At 41.3% G+C, this 27757-nt stretch overlaps 1 protein-coding gene and 1 non-coding gene across 7 annotated transcripts in view; both read left to right on the forward strand.

Moving 5' to 3' along the window:
• nup155 (nucleoporin 155kDa) overlaps positions 1–6567 on the forward strand; it is a 31980-nt gene extending 25413 nt beyond the window's left edge. Inside the window, exons 32-35 of the mRNA XM_002938184.4 lie at positions 927–1037; positions 2997–3133; positions 4424–4530; positions 5881–6567. Coding sequence (XP_002938230.2) covers positions 927–1037; positions 2997–3133; positions 4424–4530; positions 5881–6019 — 494 coding nt within the window. The 3' untranslated portion in view covers positions 6020–6567. The remainder of the gene's footprint in view (positions 1–926; positions 1038–2996; positions 3134–4423; positions 4531–5880) is intronic.
• A 6396-nt stretch (positions 6568–12963) lies between these two features.
• Positions 12964–27757, forward strand: part of cplane1 — a 58917-nt gene continuing 44123 nt past the window's right edge. For 5 of the 6 annotated variants that reach the window (XR_001171457.3, XR_004220657.1, XR_004220658.1 and 2 more), the window contains exons 1-10: positions 12965–13162; positions 15980–16118; positions 17405–17546; positions 18229–18348; positions 18506–18738; positions 19589–19695; positions 22161–22317; positions 22421–22524; positions 22607–22789; positions 27215–27470. This is a non-coding gene — a transcript (ciliogenesis and planar polarity effector 1). Of the gene's footprint in view, positions 13163–15979; positions 16119–17404; positions 17547–18228; positions 18349–18505; positions 18739–19588; positions 19696–22160; positions 22318–22420; positions 22525–22606; positions 22790–27214; positions 27471–27757 lie in introns of all 6 variants that reach the window. The other variant, XR_004220659.1, reaches the window with a different exon arrangement.

The following is a 27757-nucleotide window of genomic DNA, read 5'->3' on the forward strand; positions in this document are numbered from 1 at the left end:
ACGGAGAATCAAACCTGCCTAATCGACACCTGGCTGATATTTGACCAGATATCGATTAGGGAGTCCAGTTGGGGGGCCCATACATGGGCAGATAAGGACAAGTGAGGCTTTATCAGAGATCTGTTGTGTGTATTCAATTAAGGTATTTTGTGATATTAAGGTGCTTTAATGCTGTTCTTCTCTTGACTACTGGAATGGATCGTGGCCATTAAGGATACATGTACCTGCCATTGCTATATAGGGGGACATAGGAGCTGATTGTATCAGTTCTACAGGGAAGAGCCAAGTCAGGACAAGCACACCTGCGCTGTGTGGAGTCTCTATTATATAAAAATTAAAACTAGAGTAAATTTTATTGCTTGCATATGAACCTTTTTTATTTTTTTTGTCTTTGTTAAACTACCTTTTTAAAGGGGAACTCCACCCCAACACATTATAAGGTTTTTGAAACTGAAACATAATTTCAAGCAACTTTGCAATATACATTAATTAAAAAAAAATGTAACAGTAGTCGACTGTCCTCAGCCTGCCTTTGGTCTGCATCTTCCAAATCCCACAATTCCCTGCACACCTGATGTCAGTAAGGAAAGGAACATCACAGTGCAATGCATTGTGGTTTATGTAGTTCCTGCATGTTGTTTGTAAGCTGTGGAGAAGGTGTTACAATTTGTAACATCAATGTTTTAGTCCCTCCTCCCCTGCCAGGATACAGTTTGAAGCAACAGATTAGAAGGAGTTAAGGAAGATTGCGGTCAATTTCAAATTTCGAAATAAAAACTGTGGTTCTTACTTTGAATGATTTAATCAGAATCAAGACTACATTTCCCTTCATACCTTGCTCACATTTGGGAATGTTAGTGTTTTGTTTTAAATACATGAATGCTTAATGTGTATCACAGCTACATATGTATTTCTCTGTTTGTCAGAATTGAGCGACAGCCTGGGAAATAGCTCGGTAGATCGAATGCAGTCCCTTCATCTAAAAATGACTTCTCTTGGAAAAATCTATGCCAGTACCCCTCGCTATTTTCCTTTGGGTAAGTACTAATGGCATTCTAGCACATTTGTCTCCTGGAACCTGGGTTGTAATTATTTAATTATCATGCTGTATAGCATTGGTTATTTATGACCATTTTGCAGTACTGTATTACTAAGCAACATTCAGATTCCATTCCTTAGATCATGGATTTATAACCTGTGGGTCTCTGCAATTTAGTATGGACCTCCTTGGTTCTTGTTAATTCAGTACAAGTTTATATAATGTGTGTGTGTCATGCAATAGGAGTCCAGTGGCAGCAAGTGGTTATTGCTATATTTGTTACATCATAAAAGCACCCCAAGGATGATGAAGCTGGCCATACACATTCAGATTTTAATTGTCTTATGGCAATATGAATCGTACCTTCTAAATTTAACATTCAGTTTGAGATGGAAGTCCTAAAAATAACAAGTCTGACAATGTTTTGCCCATTATTAATTACCAAATTTTATAACCTGTCCAATTGACTAAACAATTTGAAATGGTATGAAAATTGTGGGGTGATAATTCTGTGGCCAAACACGGTCCGGAATTCATAGGAAACTTTGTTTCGTACAATGATATGGGTGCATGTATGGCAGCTTTACTTGTTCAGTCTCTGTTGTATCCACCCTCTTCACATGGGGCATTAGCTCTGTGTTCATGGGAGGCATCCTATTGCATCTGTGTGTTCTACCCAACAGACTAATCAAAGTCTTTTTTTTTTCTGGTTGGTTGCTCAGGGTCACTGCATTGTTTGAAAATGGGCCCCAATGGCTACTGTTGAAATTGTGCAAGAGTTGTAGTTCTCTGACTTGCAGAAAGACACATTTTCTACTGTTTACGTTTTCATTTTTTTATATTAAACCTATAAATAACAATTTGTAGGTTTCTCCAACTTGCATGTGTAAATAGCAGAAAAAAATGTTAGTGATGGGAGCAGTGGCCTGTGGTCTCTATGTTCCATTCAGCGTTTGTCTCTCTAGACTGTCATAGCTTGTATTCTCCGGTTTGTAATTTGGGGTGTAAAGCTGGCCGTACAGCTAAAAGATCTTTTTGTTATAGTAGGACCAAGCTTATTGTGAAACGATAATTTAAAAGTACGATTTGTCCATCAATGCAAACGACCATTTCAAGCGCTGTTGATGGACAATGGGCAAATTTCATTATAATGCTGAAAATATTTAAACCTGCCCGATCAATTTTCTGATTGATGTCTATTAAAAGATTGGTAGATGTACAATCGTTCTATGCACACTAACCTTACGATAATTGTTGGATCACACTGAAATTGGTCATAAAGTAAAGAAAAATCATGACCTGTGTGGCCTACTTAAGGCACTGATAAAGCAGATGGCTAATAATAATGTGGGTAACAGTCGTGCTACATCACGTTGCTATAGCTGCCATATTTTCATGCCAGATGCTAGTTCTCTTAATAGTCCCATTGGTGCTGGAAATGCAGGCTTTCCACCTTTTCTCCCTGGAGCGTTCATCTGAAAGGACTGTAACAGGCTCACTAGCACAGGATTAATGGCTGCAAGGGCACCGGTAACCACTGAGCTGAGTGACACACATCACTCTAATTATAGACTCTGCTGTCTTTGTAGGGTTTCTCTTATGTTGAGGGATTTGTGTTTGTGCTCCACATAAGTATCTATTATCAAGAAACCTGTTACACAGAAAGCTGTGAATTTCTCAGAAACCTGTTTCTATCGGTGCCTTAGCCACCAAATCTGCACAAACTCATCCCTTCACTCCAGAGATGGCTCATGAATTCCAGCACTTGCACTGACCTTTCAGCCTAAAGGTGCCCAGCAATAAGATCTGCTCGTTTGGCGATGTCGCCAAGCCAGCGGATCTTCTCCCGATATCCCCCACCTACGGGTGGGCGATATCGGGGGAATCCAGGTTAATTCTGCCAATGTGGTTTGGAATTTCATGACTTCGCATGTTACAAATATCTCTTTGTCTGTAGAATTTTTGGTGAAATACCTGGAACAACAGGTGTGTAACTTCAGCTGGGACGCTGGCTTTGTAACCTACACAATGCAAGAGATCAATGTGCCTGTTCCCAAGTTACTTGAAGTATATGATCACTTGTTTAAAGCAAGGGTAAGTCATTTATTTAATATTTTTTTTTCTTGTAGAAAATAAATTGCCATTTCACACTGTATTTACCTGGCACAGACTGGCAGCTTTATAGTTTTATTTTCTTCTAACCCTTTGTTGAAGTTTTTGCCTGAAACAGGTTCATGAGTTGCCAGGCATCATACACCTATGGCATTGGCAGCCTGGTGTCAGCATTCTAAATGTTACAGTCACATAATGTAGTTTGGTGTTTTCTGTTCAAGCTCTTCCTTACTGCTTGTATTGTGACTCTGACACCGCTGCCTGTTAAGTTTAAATGACCCTAATTAAGAAGCCTAATTTAATTAAACTATTCTAGTAGAATCCCTAAACTTTGTGGGGCAGCCTTTACCTCTTTAATTGACCATCACACCCTTATATGTAATAAAATGTGCTAGGTTTACCCAGGAGCAGTACCTCATAGCAACCAATAAGAGATTTGCTTTTGAGGTGACCAGCAAATGCTGCCTGCTGATTGGTTGCTATGGGTTGCTGCTCCTGGGAAAAATTAGTGACTTGAATTGCATAACCCCTTAGAGTTCCCCATATAATTGTGCATACTATAGGGCATTCATTTGTTGGCAAATAATTCTTAAATATCTCTTTACTGGCTATTAAAAACCTAGAGGATTGCTTATTGAATTGGATTTGGCCACATCTTTATTTACATTGTGTCCTGCCTCCTAGGCTGCTAGACCACAGCCCTTGCTTCTGAACGCCTGATGTGAGAACAATAGGAAGCCTATGGGCTTAAAGTTTAACCCCCATATGATATAAAAGGTGCTAAGTTTGGCCAGGAGCAGTAACCCATAGCAACCAATAAGATGTTTGCTTTTATACAGGTGACCTGTAAATGCTACCTGCTGATTAGCTGCTATGGCATTTTATTACATAACCCCTTAAGTCCCTTATAAAACTGTTTGCCTCTGTTAGCGTTGGCAAACAGCAGTTTTTGGAACAGCGCCTGAGCAATCACAGTTAAAGCCAGAATCAGAACGGCTTTGGCTACACATGTTCCCGGCAGCAGAGAAGAGGACTTCAAGGGGAGTAAGATAGTGGCCAGTGGTGCATTTTTGGAAGAAGAGCCCAGTTATTGCTCAGGGTTTACTTCTCCTTTATCTATATATCTTTGCATTCTTGCTTTGCATAAATGCCTCTTGCATCTTTCTCCCTGGGCCATACCTGTGACTGGGTTCAAACCAGCTTCCCAAAAGTCCCACTAGGATGTGGGGAGTCTTAATTCACCATGTTTGCTAATAATCCGTTTCTTCACAGGATCCCTGGTGGAGTAGGATGAAGAAGCCCCTGCACTTGCTAGAAAGCATTTATCTTTTGCTTTCTGGGTATGTACAGGAGCCAAGCAAAGTGCCTTCCTATGAAAGGTTAGTGCTGATCTCTCTGGCAAACCAGCATTTGCTTAGTGTTTGTGTTTCATCACCCGTATATCTCAGGCACTGTGTCTGGCACTTTGTTGCAATTCCTATAATCCTTAGCAGTCACATTAACCTCCGTCAGTTGGTGAAATTAAGGCAAATATTTTCCTCTCATACTGAAAATTGTACTAACCAATGAAATGCATCTGTGACTGGTGCAGTTTGTGTTTTAGCTGGGCGTGTTTTACCAAATGCTTGAGCCACAGCTTACATTCAGTAGTTAGAGATAACCCTGAGGGCTAGTCAGCTATATTGGGGAGATCCAGTCATATGGCACAAGTGAAAATGGCATGATGCCCTGTAATTAGCTGACACTTAGAGATACCGACACCAGAAATTTAACTTTTTTCCATCTATTATAACATTGTTTTTGTATAAGCTTTATAATTTTGCCATAAAAGTATTTGCCCATCAGATCCCCAATGTACCTCTATGAGGGGTAGCCATATTTGTGCAGCAGGAGTCTGTTAGCATTAGATGCTACTATATACAGTAACTGGCAGGCTGAGAAGGCACAGTCAGGTTGGCAAAACAGTGAGGTTCAGGGACTTCCACTAACAATTATGTACAAAAAATGATCCACATGACCTATAAAGGACTTATAATGTACATTAATATTTTAAAGAGTATTTTTTTAGTGTCAGTATCACTTTAAAGAACATAACTGAATCTCACCAATAATGCTGAACTGACACTGTTCTGGACATAAACAATGATGAAACCATTCTTGGAGTGAATCCAGCGTCTGGGGATACAAGATAAAAGGAAACCTAAAATACAATAGAACTATTTTATTTAGCATCATATTTTGTAATACAGTATTACTCATTGTGCCATAGTAGCCCCTCTTTGTGCCATAGCAAATGTAACCCCTCTTTGTGCCATAGTAACAGATTCTCCTCTTTGTGCCATAGTAGCCCCTCTTTGTGCCATAGTAGCAGTAGCCCCTCTTTGTGCCATAGTAGCAGTAGCCCCTCTTTGTGCCATAGTAGCAGTAACCCCTCTTTGTGCCATAGTAGCAGTAACCCCTCTTTGTGCCATAGTAGCAGTAACCCCTCTTTGTGCCATAGTAGCAGTAGCCCCTCTTTGTGCCATAGTTGCAGTAGCCCCTCTTTGTGCCATAGTTGCAGTAGCCCCTCTTTGTGCCATAGTTGCAGTAGCCCCTCTTTGTGCCATAGTAGCAGTAGCCCCTCTTTGTGCCATAGTAGCAGTAGCCCCTCTTTGTGCCATAGTAGCAGTAGCCCCTCTTTGTGTCATAGTAACCCCTCTAATAACATGGATTTTCTGATTTAATTTCAGGCGCCGGTTTACCACACTCTGCCTGGATGCAATATCCTGCTACCTAGTGGAACTGCAGTCGATGGATCCGGCTCCGGCGTTGCTGAATACTGTATCTAACTTCAAATCTTTGCAAGCTAAATTAGAGCGGCTGAGCTAGTCAAGCCAGTCAGATTCATGATTCAACATAATGGACAGCTGTACACACACTTGGATGGGTTGTGGATACCATGAAGGCTGCCATTGCTTTCGGCATGGTTCCACTCATTTACCTTTGTGTGTCCTGATTTAGATCTCTCAATACGAATGTTTTATTCCTCGAATACTGCCTGACCCATCGCCACACTGCATTCTGGTCTGTTTTCCACACGGTGACATTTTTCCTCCTACATTAAATGAGGAGACTTTGTTATAATTCATATTTTCTTCCTTAAATATTCCAACTGCCAAACAGGGTTTTGAAAAAAAGATTATAAATTAATTTTACAAAACAATTCTAATGGCTACATCTATTTTTTTTTTTTACTATTTGATATTTTTAGCAGTTTATTATTATTCAATATCATTGTAATACTGCCTTATATGGAAAACTTTGTACAACAAAATGGGATACTTGTTATATTTTCCTGATTTTTCTTATTCTCTGGCATATATATTTTAAATCTGCTCTTTGCAGTGTATGCAACCTAAAAAAAACAACTCAACTACTTCAGTGTTTTTTCTTGAAAGCATTTAAAGGAGAACTAAGCCTGAAAAGAATGTGACTGGAAATGCTGTATTTTGTATACTGTACTTAACTGTACCAGCCAAGAGGGCTGGCAGCTCCATAACAGTACAGGTCCCCATACACGGGCCAATTGTAGCTGCCGATATCAGTCCCTTAGACCAATTCGGCAGCTTATCTGCCCGTATAGGGGCAGCAACGACTGGCCTGCCCGACCAACATCTGGTCTGAAATTGGCCAGATATCGATCGGGCAGGTTAAAAGATTCAGTCAGATCGGGGACCGCATCAGCTCATTGATGCGGTCCCCGAACCGACTGCGCCCTAAACAGTCGTTATAATTTGATCGTTACGTGTTGGGGCCACCTTAAGGGTGAAGACACGTGAGCTACTAGCAGCAGCTACTTGTAGTGGCTACTAAAATAGACAATGCTGATCATTTACTGATAATTGTCTCTACGTGTGTTTTAGCAGAGGCAATTCTCAGTACTGTCTATGGCAGGGGATTTTCTGGGGTTTAGTAGTCGTGAAAATGTAGCTGCTACTAGTAGTTCAGTGTGTCTTCACCCTAATGATCTAGGCTTTCAAAGTAGAGATGCACCTAATGCACTTTTTGTAGATTCAGACAATTACTAAATCCCAGATCCGGCGCGTAACACATGCAGTGCGGTGCGTCCCACTGCCACGCTGTCCACGGCGCGGAACTGGTCCACGGCCTGGTGGTTGGGGACCCCTGTTGTAATATGTTTCCCATTAGTAAACAAACTCTCTACTTGGGTTTTGCTATTGATTATTACTGACAGGGGCAATGAGTCCTAGTTGGGGTCAGGAGGAACCTTGAAGGCTTTGTATGCAAGAACTGGCTAGTTAATAGCAATTAGCCGATCCAGAGATACATGCCACATGCAATTGCACAGTTGTACCAGTATTTGTTCTGTACAAGTGTTACTGGGGGATGCCAATCCCTTTTGGCTACTGGCCACAGGGTGTTTGTGTAAGGATAGGCCAGTTTGTGCACGTTAGCATCTTCTGACTAGTAAATTTGTTGCCCCTTTTATCACACACAGACTTGATTGCTAGTGATGCCTTAAAGTGATACTGACAGCCTGCATCCTGTAAATGTGATTAGATTGCTTGGGCGGAGGGCAGAACAATCGGATGAATTCTATATCACCCACCTCAAGGTGGAAAGATCTGCCTGTTTTGTGCCAAACTAATGTGTATGGCCACCTTTACACCCATGAACCTTCCCTTTCTCTGAATTATGGATGAGAAGCTAATGCCTCAGTTTGATATGAGCTGTGACAAGTTTCTAGGGATCTAGACCCCTTGAGAGACGGCATCCCTAGGGTTAAATGAACACAAAAATGTACAGAAGACAGTTAGGGTCAATAAGCTACTGAGCGGAACCCTTCCTAGCACTATAACACTACGACTCTCTCAGAAACCACCTAAAAAGAAAATGTACATAAACCACAAACATTCTCTGAATGAGTTTTACTCCAATTAATTACCTTCAGCTAAGATTCCTTTTAATTGGATTTCAAAGGTTTGCACTGGTTCTGGACCTCAATGAGCCAATGGAAAGCAACACAGCTATAGGTGGAAGCAAATATGAAAAGACCGTAGCGCACAGGTTCCCAGTGCTCACATTTGCACCCCTCAGTGTGCCCTCTCCTGCACCTACGGCATCCCACATGAGCCAAATGTCTGTCCAGAATCTGCAGATAAAATATTCCTTGGCAGCCACGGTCTTGCTTCTAGAAGAATTCACTCTATTATTGACACTTGAAATGCTGCTCATTCCCACATAAAGGGGAAGATAATCTTAGAGTGAACTAATGTCACAGCTGGAATTTTCTTTGCCAGTGGAGAAAATAACAATGTATCCTGAATATGAATTCCCGCTTTGCTTTTATTTATTATTCAAATTTGACTAAATCAAAACCTGTGATTTCCACATTCAATCTTTTCTGAAGGATCCGACATACAGCTGAAACCAAAATACAGTAAAACATATGTAAATTGGCCACAAAAACCCTGACAGGATGCTGGGTTGCTGCTGTCAGTGATTCAAACAGATTTTTACGAATGATACTTCATATTTTAGGGGGACACAGCCCAATCCAAGGGCCTACCATGCCAGCTGCCTTGACCGCACTGCCCCTCTCTATCGCTGCTTCTACCAATTACTAACCATACAATCTGTACCCCCTCTCCCTGCAGTGCAATCTATAAGGTCAGTCAGTCAGTGTGCCAGGGGGGCCAATCTGAGCCTGCAGGTGGAAGGTAGATGAAGTAACCTGCTACTAGAGTGACCAGATCGCTTGAAAATTCAGGAACATGTCTAATAAATACATGTTGCAGGGCAGCCCTGAATTTTCAAGTGATCTGGTCACCCTAGGCTACACCCACTGTGGGCAAAGGCAAAAAAAAAAAAAACAACATATAGTTAAGAATGAGACTTGTGTTAGTACATTTGTGTGAATAGCCCATCTCCTGGGCAAAATGAAGTAAAAAAATGTTTGCCCATCTCACTGACAAGTACGCTGGCAATTCTTGGAACTGTGTTTATATGTGTACTTAGATGAGTAGGATGGAAGAAGTTGGCAAAAAATATTTGCTAAATGGCAGATAGCACTGAAAGGTCTGTGCGCGGTCCCCTTACCTTTTCCTGCTGGTTTTGAGTGATGAGTTTTGGTTTATTATACACACCAGTCACGAGTAGCTGAAAGTAGAACTGTGCTGATAGAGGATATGGCGATGCAGAGGAAAACACAATATGATTTTTATATCCTACTATACTAAGTCTGCACAAGGAAAACCTAGGAAAGGTAAGATGACTATGAAGATTTTCATTCATCCTTGTCATGGTATATCTAGTATAAATAAATTACTTAAGTCCAGTTGCTTTTGATTCATTTTATACTAGATATATCTAGGAAAGGTAAGTAATATGACAATTATACATTTTCCTCTTGACTAGTGTATTTTTTCCTAAAATTAGCACTCGCATACAGACCCACACTGACCTATCTATCCACTCACATACAGACCCATACTGACCTATCTATCCACTCACATACAGACCCATACTGACCTATCTATCCCCTCGCATACAGACCCACACTGACCTATCTATCCACTCACATACAGACCCATACTGACCTATCTATCCACTCACATACAGACCCATACTGACCTATCTATCCACTCACATACAGACCCATACTGACCTATCTATACACTCACATACAGACCCATACTGACCTATCTATCCACTCACATACAGACCCATACTGACCTATCTATCCACTCGCATACAGACCCATACTGACCTATCTATCCACTCGCATACAGACCCACACTGACCTATCTATCTATCCACTCGCATACAGACCCACACTGACCTATCTATCTATCCACTCGCATACAGACCCACACTGACCTATCTATCCACTCACATACAGACCCATACTGACCTATCTATCCACTCGCATACAGACCCATACTGACCTATCTATCCACTCGCATACAGACCCACACTGACCTATCTATCTATCCACTCGCATACAGACCCATACTGACCTATCTATCCACTCACATACAGACCCACACTGACCTATCTATCTATCCACTCGCATACAGACCCATACTGACCTATCTATCTATCCACTCGCATACAGACCCATACTGACCTATCTATCCACTCGCATACAGACCCACACTGACCTATCTATCTATCCACTCACATACAGACCCATACTGACCTATCTATCTATCCACTCGCATACAGACCCACACTGACCTATCTATCTATCCACTCGCATACAGACCAACACTGACCTATCTATCTATCCACTCGCATACAGACCCACACTGACCTATCTATCTATCCACTCGCATACAGACCCACACTGACCTATCTATCTATCCACTCGCATACAGACCCACACTGACCTATCTATCTATCCACTCGCATACAGACCCACACTGACCTATCTATCTATCCACTCGCATACAGACCCACACTGACCTATCTATCTATCCACTCGCATACAGACCCACACTGACCTATCTATCTATCCACTCGCATACAGACCCACACTGACCTATCTATCTATCCACTCGCATACAGACCCACACTGACCTATCTATCTATCCACTCACATACAGACCCATACTGACCTATCTATCTATCCACTCACATACAGACCCATACTGACCTATCTATACACTCACATACAGACCCATACTGACCTATCTATCTATCCACTCGCATACAGACCCACACTGACCTATCTATACACTCACATACAGACCCACACTGACCTATCTATCTATCCACTCACATACAGACCCACACTGACCTATCTATCTATCCACTCACATACAGACCCACACTGACCTATCTATCTATCCACTCACATACAGACCCACACTGACCTATCTATCTATCCACTCACATACAGACCCACACTGACCTATCTATCCACTCACATACAGACCCACACTGACCTATCTATCTATCCACTCACATACAGACCCACACTGACCTATCTATCTATCCACTCACATACAGACCCACACTGACCTATCTATCTATCCACTCACATACAGACCCACACTGACCTATCTATCTATCCACTCACATACAGACCCACACTGACCTATCTATCTATCCACTCACATACAGACCCATACTGACCTATCTATCCACTCACATACAGACCCACACTGACCTATCTATCTATCCACTCACATACATAAACTATATATACAACCAGTAATACTAACTGTAGATATTAGTATCACAATAGCCTTGGATACTGTGCTTGTTAAAGAACCCATCCAGGCCCCCCTTATAGGCATTAACAGAATCTGCCATTACCCCATCACTAGGAAGGGCATTCCCCAACCTCACTGCCCTCACCGTGAGGAACCCCCTACGCTCCTTCAAATGGAAGCTCCGTTCCTCTAATCTAAAGGGGGGACCTCTGGTGCGCTGATCGTTATTATGGGGAAAAAAACATCCCCTATGTGCCTATAATCCCCTCTAATGTACTTGTACAGAGTAATCATGTCCCCTCGCAAGCTTCTTTTTCCAGAGAAAACCCCAACCTCGACAGTCTAACCTCATAGTTAACCCTTCCATCCGCTTTACCAGTTTAGTTGAAGTCTCTGCACTTTCTCCAGCTCATTAATATCCTTCTTAAGGACTGGAGCCCAAAACTGCCCCCCATACTCACGGTGAGGCCTTACCAGGGACCTATAAAGAGGCAAAATTATGTTTTCAGCACTTTATTTGCTTTAGTAATCACAGAATCACACTGCCTGGAAAGACAGACCCCTGCGATACTCCACTAACAACAATGGCCTAATTAGAAAACTTGCTGAAGGGTAGATTACACTCTGTGTAATCTACCCTTCAGCCAGTTTTCTATCCAAATAACAAATATTATGTTCTAGGCCAATATTCCTTAATTTGATTATTAACCTTCTGTGAGGTACTGTATCAAACGCTTTAGCAAAGTCCAAGTAGATGACATCAACTGCCATTCCAGCATCAAGGTTCCTTCTCACCTCCTCATAAAAGGCGACTAAATTAGTCTGGCAAGATCTGTTACGCATAAAACCATGCTGGCACAAACTAATAGTATTGTGAACTGCAATGTATTCAAGTACCCTATCCCTTATTACCCCATCCAAAAGCTTTCCTACTACTGATGTTAGACTAACAGGCCTATAGTTCTCAGGCTACGCTCGTTTAATACCCTGGGATGAATCCCATCCGGTCCTGGACCTTTGTTTACCTTTACATGTTCAAGTCTCTTTTGAATTTCCTCCTGAGTGACCCATGCGTTAATATTTATATTACTAGAACTGGGCATTTTAAAAGGGAAGCCGTGATTAGTTGGCTGCTCAGTTGTAGACCAATGAAAAATAAGAGTTGAAAACTGACCCCACTGTAATAATAAAGGCTCCGCCCCTTCTTGCTTCTTTTTTTTACTATTCCCATAATTAAAAAATAATTTATTAAATTATTAATAATTTTTTGCATGCTTTATTTGCTTCCTTGTACCTGATGAAAGTTTCCACTGTCCCAGCTAACTTACCAACCTCGACCCTAACACTTTTATTCAGCCATAAAGGTTTTGCTTTGCGATGCCTCTCCTTGCTTACAAGGGGAATATACTGTTGTGTATACCTGCAAAGCAGAGGACAGATAAAAAGACCAGAGCTGCCTGACTAGCTGATGCAATACTACAACTCCCAGCATTCTGTCCCAACCAGATTCTAATCTAATACTGCTTTCCAGTATAATTCCCCCGGCAATAAGTCCCGGCAGAGCAATTAGTTCCCAGGCAGCTGTAACCAGGCAATAGAGCGTTGTGGGCCGGCTCTGCTGTAGCCCCTCCCCTGTGGGTGTGAGTCTGTGTCTATCCCAACGGTGTCCCTAGGCCCGGCTCTTATTTTCCCTTACTGGCGGGCCGATTCCCGGGCTTGATGGGACACTGCGGCACGGCTTGTGAGAAAGCGGAGGGACACACACACACACACACATACGCTACACGCAGCGGTATAGTAATCTTCTATTTAATATATGCGGGGGGGACGTGTTGTGCTTTATACTGTATTGTGTGATGAATAGGAATTATTGTGAGCTCAGCTGCCAGCGGCCCCTTATTTCCCGTTACTTTGTTTATCTCCGGTACTTAAACGCAAGTGGGAAGCGGGTCCCCTCACTCCAGATGTGCTGCACATGTGGAACCCCCACCCCAGCTCCACTTGGGTCCTTCTGAAACTCTTCCCTACACATTTGTGTGTATCCCTACGCCCCTCCCATTTTAGGACCCGCAGTTCTTGAGTCTTGCTTATTCCCCACACACTTGAGAAGGAGATGTTATACTTATGGAGCCATATTTGTCTTTTAAAGTTACCCATGACAGCAATATTTATTTCTAAGGTAGTTAATGGAAATAATTGAACTGCTGTCTAGCAGGGACTATCATTTCCTTCCTCACATAAGACAGGGATGCAGAGAAGGACTGACTGACACTTAAGGGGACCCCCACCTAAGTTTTGAGTCACCCTTACAGCCCTACGCCTAAAGTTTGCCATATGTTGAAGGATTTGGGGAGGTTGTGAAACCAGTGAATCTTTGCCTGATTTGGCGATATCTGACCACATTGCCCAATAACAGCCCTTTGGGGCAATGAGCACATCCACTAGCCAATGCACTCTCTGTCCCTGTTGCCCAGTTAGTAAACCTGCTGGATATCGGTCGGGTAGGCTCATCTGATCGGTGTCAACTTGGTCCGTCAGCAGCTTTTATCAGCCCGTGCAGGTCTGGAATGGTATTCAATATAGGCCTTGCGGTTCAAATACACAGAGGCCCAAACAACCCCCCCCAGCCCAATAAATAGCGACTGATTATGGCATCTTATAGCAGCCCCTTTGGCATTTGCCGTAATCCACAGATTGCCAGTCCAGCCTGTGCTCATGTTTGGCCACCTTAACCTCTTTCTCCTTCGGCGTGGATGCTGCATTCCTCTTAAGGTGGCCAAGCACAGGCCAATAAAAGCTGCTGACGGACTAGGTTGGCATCTTATCAGCCAGTGATTGGGTGCTCAGATGGGCCTTCCCATCCAATCCTATCTGGCCAAAAATAATCCAGATGACTATCAGGCAGCCTTAAAAATCGCATTGGGAAAAGAATTGCATCAGGCTACTTCCTATCAATGTGATTCAGTCATTTGACCGGATCAATCTAATACATATCGCTTAGGGGGGCGTATTGGGGCAACAAGCAGGTCTTATAATATATGGCCAGCTTTACGTGTGGCCGTGATGTGGGGCAGAGGAGTAGCACCTGGCTTGGAGCAGGGAGGGGGCCTTGGGATGGCAGGGCCCACAAAGGCCAGTGCCCACCGGGGTTTTTCCTGCTGTCCTGCGGCCCAGTCCAAACCTGCAGGGAGGGCAGGTAAAACTATGCAACTGCCCTGCTAAATGTGTGGTACTTGACAAGGCTCATATGTGTTCAATTTAAGCATCCCTTACATTGCAGGCTTGTCACATTATTTCCCTCTTTTAGTACAGCCCTTCTGTGGCTTAAAGGAGAAGGAAAGGCTAATAAAGAGTTAATCTCAAGCTGCAGGCATACCTTCAGTTGTCTCAATAGGGCCCTTAAGTCTCCCCATATTTCTACTGTTCAGAATATCTAAAGCCAAACAGGAAGAAAAAACACTGAGCTGTGTAAAGAAAGTTCCCATAATGCCTCACTCCTGCACAGACACCCAGATCAAGTGAACATGCTCAGTTAGTAAGACTATGAGTCAGCTTCCTGCTGATTGGCTCAGATCCACATTCCTAAGGGGGAGGGAGTTCTTAGCATTCTTGAGAGAGGAGAGAGCTGCCTGTCTCTTTCTTTTGATAGAGGGCTCAGTGCAGCGTTCCCGTGAGTGCTTATGGCTGTATTTACATAGACCTTTCTGATAAAGCTTACTTCGTTTGTACCTTTCTTTCTCCTTTAAAGGCACAGTGACAAAGGAAATTATTTTGCATTCTGGCAAGTTTGTGCCAAGCAGAGCTGTCTTAGTGGCCTGGGTGCAAGCAGGGGTGCCCCCTGGGCCCATCATGGCAACAATTATATGCTTCAACTGTAGCTGCCCCTCATTGCATCCCTTTCCCACTATAACAGCTTTGGCACCAAGGGAGACTGTGTAACACGAATGGATTTTATATTGCAATGTATTCATCCACTGACGGGAGGATGAGATAAGGACTCACCCTAAGGGGAGCTAAACTATTACCAAATTCTCTTTGTAGAATTATTAAATGGGCCACTGTTTACAAAAATAATAAATAAAAAAATCACAAACACAAAAGTATTGTAGAAATGATATCTATATTGGCTAACCATAAAAATACATTGCAAGCTTTCGGAGCTCTAAGGCCCCTTCATCAGGCAAAATAAAAATGAAATCTTACAGATAACTTGTGGAAATAATAAAAGTAGTTACTGCTTACTCGTAGATTGTAAGCTCTTTTGGGCAGGGCTCTCTTCACCTCTTGTATCGGTTATTGATTGCTTTATATGTTACTCTGTATGTCCATTGTATGAAACCCACTTACTGTACAGCGCTGCGGGATATGTTGGCGCTTTATAAATAAATGTTGATAATAATAATAAATGGGTTGTAAATGAAGGGGCCTTAGCGCTCCAAAAGCTTGCAAATGTATTGCTATTGTTAGCCAATAAAGGTATCTTTTCTACAGTACTTTTGTATTTGTGCTTTTTATTTATTATTTTTGCCACTGGCTTACACGGTACCACGGTTTTTGTTTTGTAATCACACTGCATAAAGTGAAATTAGTATTGTGTTTTCCTACCTAGAAATGATGAGGACCCGTTTACCTCAGTTTTGGGTTTTTGGTGAGATATTTTCGTAACCATGGAAGTCTCTCTAGAAGTCCTTGTATCTACCAACATCAAGAGGAAGAAGCCTACCCCAAGGCTCTGTTGGCTGGGAAAAGTAAGTGTAACACTGGTAAAGTATACCTTTGGTTTTATAAGAGACATATTGTGTAAAAAACAAGAATGAGTGCATTATATTTGTCTAAAATATTTTTCTAAATATACTAGGATTCTGCTTAAAGGAACATTAACACCATATTTTTATACTTAACTCCACCCAAAACAGCTGTAATAATCTGTAAGGCTTGCTTTTTTTAAATCTTTGACCAAAGTTTATTAAGTCATATTAAGGCACACCCTTAAATCCAAATGACTCCTCCCCCTTCCCTGTGGATAGTGCAGCAACCCACACCACATAATTATACACCTTAGGGTCCATTTGATAAATATCTCCAAATGCGAACAAACTTTATGAACGAACCTCTGCCAGTTCTCCTCCCACAGAGAGCATAGGGCAGGCAGAGTATGGTACACACAGGCAGCATAGGGCAGGCAGAGTATGGCACACACAGGAAGCATAGGGCAGGCAGAGTATGGCACACACAGGCAGCATAGGGCAGGCAGAGTATGGCACACACACATGCAGCATAGGGCAGGCAGGGTATGGCACACTCAGGCAGCATAGGGCTGGGTATGGCACACTCAGGCAGCATAGGGCTGGGTATGGCACACTCAGGCAGCATAGGGCTGGGTATGGCACACACAGGCAGCATAGGGCAGGGTATGGCACACACAGGCAGGATAGGGCAGGCAGAGTATGGCACACACAGGCAGCATAGGGCAGGCAGAGTATGGCACACACAGGCAGCATAGGGCAGGCAGAGTATGGCACACACAGGCAGAGTATGACATACACAGGCAGGGTAGGGCAGGCAGAGAATGATACACACATACAGTATAGGGCAGGCAAAGTATGGTACACACAGGCAGCATAGAGCAGGCAGAGTATGGCACACACAGGCAGCATAAGACAGGCAGAGTATGGCACACACAGGCAGCATAGATCTGAGATGGGAACAGTCGGTGGGGGGAGAGGGGCTTACAAGTGTAAACAATGGAGGGACTTACAGGTGTAAACAACGCAAGGGTTTAGAGCCTTAATCTGAGGTGTGAACAATGCAGGAGACCGTTAATCTTAGTTCTGATATCATTTAAAGCTTACACAAAAGTTAGAAGTCACAGCAGCCAGACAGATTGGGGGCCATGGGCTCCATGTCTTAAATGATTTAAAACAGTCCCTCATGTTTAACAAGGAATTATTTAAAACTGATTGAAATATAAAAGTAAAATAGTTTGTGATTTTGCTTTTTTAATAAATTAAGCTTCCACTTGTTTGTCTTTTAGCAAAAAGAAGCAGTCTTTCTTCATGATGAAAAGTATCTAAGTGAGATCAGCCTCCGGTCAGGCCGAGTGAAGAAGTCCCCACCTCGACTGCAGGCTGTTCTCAAGAAGAAGAGCATTGTTACTCTCAGTGCTTCACTTAATGGTAAAGTCTTAAATCCTATACTCCTTTCTGGGAACTGCTTTGTAGTCGTGATGTGCGGGTTGACCCAGGACCCAAGCATTAATTTGAAATTTGGAGGATCATTGCAGGTTCCGATTGGGTGCGGGTCCTCTGCTCCCAAAGGTTCCTTGTCTTGGAACCTAAGGCGCCTAGTAGTAGCATGTGCTACTGTAAGATACTGTAGACAGTCACTAATTTTTGGGCCTTTTGAGATTGATTAATCCCTGGGCCACTTTTTATTTCAAGTTTATCTGGTTACTATGGAGACAGCAGGCCCAGACTGGCAAACTATAATTATTGGCAAATGCCAGATGGGCTGCTGTAAGATACCATAGACAGTTCCTAATTTTTGGGCCTCTGGGGCTGTTTGGGAGATGCACCCGAGGCAAAACAGTATGGACCCACTATTCAATGTAGCTATCTGTGGGACTGTAGTAGAGTTTGCTTTCCAAGTTGGTGACCATGATGTTTTGATTAATATTTGTGTGGCCTGATGGGTTGAAGACCCTGAGAATTGTCCTTGTGTAGCAATTGGCAGCATGTTATCTAAAGTTCTGACATCAATGACCTTAGCCAGTAAAAAAAGGCTTAGTGTAGATAATGTTAGTTTAGCTGTGAGGAGTTTTTGATATTTGCATTTAAAACCAATATTTTTGCATTGCAGGGATCTATGTCACAGGCTTGCTTTTAACTGGGGAATTATTTATTTGGAACAAAGATCAGGATAGCCTCCAAACAATCCCAGCTAACGAAGAGATAACCCGCCTAATTTCAGCAGTGCAAGGTAAATGTGTTATTCCTACCAATGTATGTATGTGTATGTATGTAAAATCATGCTGGAACTGTTGGTAGTCATTCAGAATAATGAATAATTGCTGCATAATGCAATGTTCCAAGACGTCATTTGTTATAAAATCTACATCTTTGTTTCCATGTTTCAGAACTTTCCTTGAAGGTCCATCTGTTTATATCGGGAGATGGCAAGAAAGTGCTTCTTGTTACCCTCACTGGTTCTGTATTCCTGTGGGAAAGCTCTGAAAGGGACGCCTTACTCAATTCTCCCAAATGTCCAACCTTAAGTAGATGGACAAAGATTCTACCCGGGGACTCTGTTCTGCTCCCCAGCACAACGGATAAGGAAGCTACAGTGACTGCAGCTTTTGTGAAGAATGAGGTAAAGAAAATGGTCACAGTTGACTTAACAATTTTGTGACATTGACTGCAATTTGGAGAATATTTTGCATATATATATATATATATATATATATATATATATATGTATGTATGTGTATGTGTGTGTGTATATATATATATATATATATGTATGTATATGTATGTATAAAGGGAAATAGGCCAGACCAAAACAGACCTTTCTCTCTTCTGATTTACTCACACAGAAATGCACACCAGCACATTTGGAGGTACTACAGCTTAAAAATGGACCATGTACCATAGCTGTTAAGTTTATGAAAAATACAGTAGTGCCCAGCAATATGTACAACATAAATGGAAATACAGAAATATATAATATATATGCAATCTGTTTCAGAATGCCTGAACATAATAGTGAACATAATCTCTTCTTATGAATAGACCATGGTTTCTCTTCAGTATCGGTAGGGCTCAATAATTACCAAAGTGTTGCAAGGGGAACAGTGTGGAGTGATTGGGGTCAGTAGACTGTGTCTTCAGATTGTGTCCGTTGTAAACGTAAGGGCACACACCAAGCTGCATTGAAACCAGCTGTTTTTATAATGTGCAGAATGCATTGCCTATGGTTTATATGGAGTTCCTTGTGAGAATGTGGCCATCCATATCCTAATGCTCCTCTGTGCCATAGACAGAGTTTCCTTGACAGACTGTAAAAGTAAGGGGCCAGTGGTTTCATATATATGATCAGTAGTTTGGCTGTTGTGGGATTTCAGTCCAAATGCTGTCTGTTTCTGTAGTGTGCAGTATGTATAACAGCTCTTTATTGGTATTTCTGTTTCACTATAAATGTGTTGCTTCTATTGCTCTTACAGATTCTTGGTGATTGCCTTCTGTGTTCATTTGCCTTTTATTCTGGGCAGCGGCTCGTGATGACATTCCTAACATTACGCTGGTATGAAGATGATCAGCGGTATATTAGGTATTTATTTTTTTTCTCATTTGTATATAACTTATTACACTTCACCTTTATATTGTCCTTCTCTTTACTTGGACATGCTCCATGCTCTGATGGACAGCAGTCTTTTTTCAGTAGTTGCTTATTTATCAGTAGTCTAGGTTTGAAAGGTGCCTAAGAAAACTATAAAACCACAGCATGCAAGCAACAAGCAACATGTTCTGTGGTAGGCTGTAACACTCCAGGTATTCCAAAGATGGGCCCTAGCCTACAACAATTCCTATCAACCTATTATTATTCCTATATAAAACCCATTCCTGTTGGCACAATCTATTTCTAATAGCTTTGAGAGTGGGTTCTGCGTGTCTGGTTCTCTGATTGGCTTTAGGAGAGCCAGTTCAATACTGAGGTGTTCAGATTTTAATGTGAAATTGCATCACACAAAGGGCACCAAGTAGCCCTTAGTCATAATAACCACTCGAAAACATACACATAACCTGCACTTCCTAACCCAGATTCTGTGAAATCTAAACTGCACCACTAAAGTGTGGTGGTAAGAATAGATCCAGTGTCAGGCTGGGCCTCCTAGGGTTCACCAGAAAACATGAAATCCAGAGCCCACTCTCACAGCAGTTAGATGCAGGCAGTGCTCAGTGTAATAGATTGCATATAGACCTGTGATGTTAAAGGAACAGTAACCACCAAAAAATGAAAGTAATTAAAATATAATGTACAGTTGCCCTGTGCTGGTAAAACTGGTAAGTTTGCAACAGAAACGCTACTATAGTTTAAATAAATGAACTGCTATGTCAACACAGGGGCAGCCATTGAAGCTGGGAAAAAGGAGAAAAGGCACAGGCACATAGCAGATAACAGATAAGCTTTGTAGAATATAATGGGGTTTTATCTGTTATCTGCTAAGTAACCTGTGCCTTTTCTCCTGTAAATGGCTGCCCCCGTGGCTACACAGAAGCTTTATTTATATAAACAATAGTAGTCTTTCTAAGTAAAACACACCAGGTGTACAAGTACAGAGCAGCATTACATTATATAGTAATTACTTTTATACACTTTCATTTTTTGGTGTTACTGTCCCTTTAATAAGAAAGGGCTTATGGTAATTGTCCTTATAGGACTCACAGTGATATTCTCTAGTAGTGATGTGCAGGCTGATAAAAAGTCAAAGTAATCCGCGTCCAACCTGGCAGTCTGCCTCTATTTATAGACTTACACCCACCCCATTGCTGATGTTAAGAAGGGGGCAGGGCAAAGCAGACTCGCACTTACAAATAGAGGCTGCTGGAGGCAGAAACGGGGAATAGTAGAGTCACGTGGAAGGAAGAGCTTTGCCCAAACCTACCTGCGACCCACAAAGCATGCGTGGGTGTTGGCCCCAACCCGCCCAATGCATGGTTATACCCCTGGGTTTCAGGCCCACATTACTATTCTCTAGTGCTTTGACAGACCCTGGATGGATTTATTTACAGGTATAGGATCCGTTATCTGGAAACCCATTATCCAGACAGCTCCAGATTATAGGAAGGCTGTCTCCCATAGATTCCATTTAATCAAATAATTAACATTTTTTAAGTTAATTTCCTTTTTCTCTGCAATAATAATACAGTACATTGTACTTGATCCCAACTAAGATATAATTACCCCTTATTGGGGGCAGAACAGCCCTATTGGGTTTATTTAATGGTTAAATGATTCCCTTTTCTCTGTAATAATAAAACAGTACCTGTACTTGATCCCAACTAAGATATAATTACCCCTTATTGGGGGCAGAACAGCCCTATTGGGTTTATTTCATGGTTAAATGATTCCCTTTTCTCTGTAATAATAAAACAGTACCTGTACTTGATCCCAACTAAGATATAATTACCCCTTATTGGGGGCAGAACAGCCCTATTGGGTTTATTTAATGGTTAAATGATTCCCTTTTCTCTGTAATAATAAAACAGTACCTGTACTTGATCCCAACTAAGATATAATTACCCCTTATTGGGGGCAGAACAGCCCTATTGGGTTTATTTAATGGTTAAATGATTCCCTTTTCTCTGTAATAATGAAACTGTACCTGTACTTGATCCCAACTAAGATATAATTACCCCTTATTGGAGGCAAAACAATTGGGTTTATTTAATGTTTAAATGAATTTTTAGAAGATGGCAATCCAAATTATGAAAAGATCCCTTATCCAGATAACCCTGTCCCAAGCATTCTGGATAACAGGTCCCATATCCGTATTGCCATTTTTGTCAGCGATTAAGCTGTTTTTGTGGCTAATCATTTCCCAGTGGTCAACAGGAATGACAATATGTAAAGGCTTATTATTATTATTATTATTATGATTGGTTATTTTAATTACAACAGTGTTCCTAGGAGCACTGTCAGAATCCCGTGTACATTTTCCTGAATACTGCTCAGATATTGCACATTTAACTGGGCCTCCTCCTAACGTGTGCAGTGTTTGTAATGCCTTACAGTTCCATTCCGTACCGGATCCATTGGGCCAAACAGGAGTGCTCTGTCCGGAACCTTGTCCCCTCATGTCAACCAGTGAAATCAAGAGGAGCCCTGTTATCAACATTTTCCCGGGATGGTCTAGTTCTATCCGTGGCCGTTAATCAGAGGGACCCTAAGGTAAGGAATCTCGTACAGCAGTGCCAAATAAATGAATGTTTGAAGTTAATAGACCAGACCAGGTACTGAAAAATGCATCTCGTTTGCATTTCCGTTTAATTAGGACACCCATATCTTGTTTATCAATTCAATGAATTTTACCACCATTTCTGGGCATTTGAGGGGCTGCAGTAGCAAGGATCAGAATATTCCATCCAGACTTTTAAGGTATGTGAAAATACAGAACTTAGAATATACTATCTATTTTATTAAAATGAAGTATTAACTTATTTTCCTCCACTGTTTCTAGGTCCTACTGGGTGGGGGATATGTGCTGGACAGCAGATAGCCTTTATCTGGCTTGTTTGTTAAAACGGGGAACCCTTGTCTTGCTGACTCGATTGGGGGAGATCCTGACATTGACAACTTTTGGCTGTTCTGTTGAGTTTGGACCTGCAGAGTTCATTCCACTTCACCCCTTGATCACGTACAGGTTAGTTTTCACATACATCTACGGCACCCTATCTGCAGCTTTTATTTGCTGTATAAATGCACACACACAGCCAATCACACAGTTTACCCAGTTTACATGAGGGCATTTGAACAGCCATACTCATACAAATACATCACTTTCATTATTTTCATGCTTTTCATAGGCAGCCGTGATTGAGTCATTTACATTTCGTGTTCTGCAGGTCTCAGGCTTAAATTTAAAATGCTTTTTGGTTGCTATGAATTTATTACTCTAGTAACCTGGTAGTGGTTTGGAAGGCTGAATAGAAGGTGAATAACAATACAAATAAAACCTTGCATTCAGTCTTATGTAGAGAAGCACCAAATCCAGAATTTGGTTCGGGATTTGGTCTTTTTCGGCAGGATGTGGTTTCGGCCAAATCCACGCTCCTGGCCAAACCGAATACGAATCCTAAAAATCATTTTTGTCACATAAACATGAAAGTTGAAAAATTTTCACCTTATGCGACGACATTTAACCCTTGTGAGAACTGATTAGTATATGCTAAGTAGGATTCAGATTCGGTTTGGTATCTGGCTGAATCCTTTATGAAGGATTCGAGGATTCAGCCGAATCCAAAAAAGTGGATTCGCTGCATCCCTATTCTTATGTGTTATTGTTGAGTGACTGCACATAAAGCTGAAACCATCTTCCTTTCCTATATAGATTTAACAGTCTGTGGCCCAAATCTGTTACTTTTTTGCAAAGTTACAGGGTACTGCAGCTCCGGTGCCACTGATTAAAACGGGATTATGGATGATCACGCACTGAATGGGTACCACTGTACTGGTCGAGACACTGGGGGTCATTTATAAAGAATAAAAATTTTGCAATTAGGTTTGCACATTAAATGCACCAGTCTTGTCCAGCTTTATAATATAAACACGGGCAGGGTAAATATGTTCACTGTGCGAATAATAATAATTCTGTGCTTTGCAAATTTTAGAAATGACCCCCTCTACCTTACTAGACCATCTTTCTAAGAAGTGCAATTATCTTATTAAAAACTTGTGCATCTTTACTTTATTCATCACTCTGTGTTCTTCATATGTTCCATTTATATTGCTGGGAGCCTCTAAAGAGAAAGGGAGACCCAAAATGAATGTGAAATTCCCTTCTGTAATTGACCATGAAATGCTCTTATTAGTAAGTGATCAATTATAGCATAGTAGGGCTCCAGTAATGACTGAGATGGAGTGAGGTGCCATGTTTGGTACCTACAATGCAAAATGTTCTCCAGAATTCCATTATAATTGAACCAGCAGTCAGTTTTGTGCCAGACGGAGACACCAGTTATTAATGTGCTCTTCTTAAGTTGGTGCTGCGTTTGCAAGGAAATGGGTAGTAAGGACATGACAGTTAAACACCATTAAATTGCAGGCCATTCTGTTGGTGGCGCAAAGAACAAAAGTAGCCCTGTACTTACCCCCTGGCCAAGGCAGGATACACGCGCCTTGTGTCTCATTCACCAGCAGATTAGGGCAATTTATATATAGATGGGAGTGCACAGTGTTTTAAAAGGTGCAGTTCTCTAACTATTTTAACTGATTATAAATAAAAAAATCAGTATTTAAATTGTGGCAGGAAAGCTAACCACCTAAAAACCCCCAGAGAAATGTACATATATAATTTAATATTTTTCTGCCTTGGCCAGAATCAAACCATGGATCACGGTTCTAACCACTGTTTAGTATACCTGGGCCAAAATGTGAATTTTATATCCTGCAGGCTAGTAAGTATCTCACAGTGTGATCCCTTCTCACTATTACTAGCTGGTAATATCCCTTTAAGCATCAATGCACATGTGCAGGGCTAGACCTTATATTTGGAGAGATCTGTAGATTGTGGTTCTGGGAGACTGTCTGGGTGTGTGTCTGTCTTTTCCATTCTGTCTTTTCATTCCTCCTTTTCTCATTCTAGCTTTCTTCTTATACTTGTTTTGTCATGCCAACATAAATCTCACTGAACATGTAAGTACATCCGTATCCTGCGTCTGCCATTGTAACGTAGGGATGTATCTGGGATCTGGGGAGTCTTTGTGGTCTTTGCACTAATGAAATCCTAAATTTGTATTTCAACCCCTTTACTGAGCTCTGTTTGCATTTTTTTGCCTGCTATATAGTAACATAGTAACATAGTAAGTTGGGTTGAAAAAAGACATACGTCCATCACGTTCAACCATAATGCCTATATATAACCTGCCTAACTACTAGTTGATCCAGAGGAAGGCAAAAAACCCCATCTGAAGCCTTTCTAATTTGCCGCAGAGGGGAAAAAATTCCTTCCTGACTCCAAGATGGCAATCGGACCAGTCCCTGGATCAACTTGTACTAAGATTAGCTTGTATAACTGCACACGAGCTGTTCTGTTTACCTTATGAATTACCATCTGCTGATAAATAGAATCCATAGGCCACTGGTCTAAAATCATCTGTTGTTTGCATGAAGGGCACATAAAGATACTGTGGATTAAACCAGAGTTGTCCTAAAAATAATACAGTATTTTTTTTTTTTAAAGTAAAGGCATGTTGTAGAGCTCTCACTGTTAATTAGCACCAGGAGATGCTGTTTGGGAAGGTGTAAGGTCATGCATAACTATATTTCAATCATACTAACAAACTAATAGCTTTGGGTTACAAAAGAATTCTCTTCTCATAGTAAACTGTGCCCTCTGTGTATCTAAATATGTCACTGTGCCATGATCCTTATAGCAAGCACACAGGGACTATGTGCCACAATGGGCTTCTGGCACCATGGCCTATAATTGGCCAAGTCAGAGGTTCCTTGAGTGTGAACACAGCTCCCTGGGGCTGGGGCAGCCTTAATGAGCTTTGGTTTGAGGTTAATACGTATTTGCTGTTCTGAATATTCCTTTATCTGAACTGACTTAATCTTGGAATCCAAATAGGAAACTTGGATCCCAAAAGTCACCAAACATTTGGCCTATGGACTTACAGTCCAGCGATTCATGTGAACATTTCAGAACATTTTATTTAATCCATAAAAATGTAATGCTACAACAGTAATCTTGAAGTATCAGGTATAGATATTGGATCCCTTATCTGGAAACCCATTATCCAGATAGTTCTGAATTACAGGATGGCCATCTCCCATAGACTCCATTATAAGCAAATAATTCACATTTGTAAAAATTATTTCCTTTGTCTCTGAAATAATAAAACAGTACCTGTACTTGATCCCAACTAAGATATAATTACCCCTTATTGGGGGCAGAACAGCCCTATTGGGTTTATTTAATGGTTAAATGATTCCCTTTTCTCTGTAATAATAAAACAGTACCTGTACTTGATCCCAACTAAGATATAATTACCCCTTATTGGGGGCAGAACAGCCCTATTGGGTTTATTTAATGGTTAAATGATTCCCTTTTCCCTGTAATAATAAAACAGTACCTGTACTTGATCCCAACTAAGATATAATTACCCCTTATTGGGGGCAGAACAGCCCTATTGGGTTTATTTCATGGTTAAATGATTCCCTTTTCTCTGTAATAATAAAACAGTACCTGTACTTGATCCCAACTAAGATATAATTACCCCTTATTGGGGGCAGAACAGCCCTATTGGGTTTATTTCATGGTTAAATAATTCCCTTTTCCCTGTAATAATAAAACAGTACCTGTACTTGATCCCAACTAAGATATAATTACCCCTTATTGGGGGCAGAACAGCCCTATTGGGTTTATTCCATGGTTAAAGGATTCCCTTTTCTCTGTAATAATAAAACAGTACCTGTACTTGATCCCAACTAAGATATAATTACCCCTTATTGGGGGCAGAACAGCCCTATTGGGTTTATTTCATGGTTAAATGATTCCCTTTTCTCTGTAATAATAAAACAGTACCTGTACTTGATCCCAACTAAGATATAATTACCCCTTATTGGGGGCAGAACAGCCCTATTGGGTTTATTTAATGGTTAAATGATTCCCTTTTCTCTGTAATAATAAAACAGTACCTGTACTTGATCCCAACTAAGATATAATTACCCCTTATTGGAGGCAAAAACAATCCTATTTGGATTAATTCATGTTTAAATGATTTTTCAGTACACTTAAGGGTGAAGACACGTGGAGCAACTAGTAGCAGCTACTTCTCTTGGCTACTAAAATAGACAAATACTGATAATTGTCTCTACATGTGTTTTAGCAGAGGCAATTCTCAGTATTGTCTATGGCAGGGGATTTTCTGGAGTTTAATAGCAATGAAAAAAAAGCTGCTACTAAATAGCTCAGTGTGTCTTCACCCTAATGTATAGAGATCCAAATTACAGAAAGACCCCTTATCTGGAAAACCTCAGCTCCTGAACATTCTGGATAATTGTTCCTATAACTGTATTATTCTTCCCTTTACTTTGACTTAACACCTAGCTCTACTTCTGTTAGATCTCCATGGACCATGCTGGATTCCCAGGATGCCGATAATTCTCTCGGTTCCTCTGCGTCAGATGGTGACCTCATGAGACAGAGATATTCCATCACATGCCACCCACGATTGCCCTACCTCATTGTTTCAGATGGATACATGGTTACTGCACTTCGATTTGCAAATAATCTTACTCCTCATTCCTTTGTCAAGTCACTACTGCTAGATTCTGCTCAAAGACTGGAAAGTGTAAGGCAATCTATGGAGCTAGGGAAGGTAGTGTATGCCGCTTTCTTTATTATACAGTTATAGCAATTATGTTGCAACACACATTCTTTAGTGGGTGCTCACATATGTTCCAAAAAGTTATTCTAGATGAAAATCATCCATTAAAGGGGTGATGTAGACATTGACATTATGGGACAATTTGCAATTGGTTGACATTTTTTATGGCTTTTATTTAGCTTTTTGTTCAACAGCTATCTGGTTGCTAGAGTCTTATTTACCCTAGCAACTATGCAGTGGTTTGAACGATAGATGGGAATATGAATGGTAGAGGCCTG

The sequence above is a fragment of the Xenopus tropicalis genome, chromosome 1, assembly GCF_000004195.4.
Source record: "Xenopus tropicalis strain Nigerian chromosome 1, UCB_Xtro_10.0, whole genome shotgun sequence".
Taxonomy (NCBI): Eukaryota; Metazoa; Chordata; class Amphibia; order Anura; family Pipidae; genus Xenopus; species Xenopus tropicalis.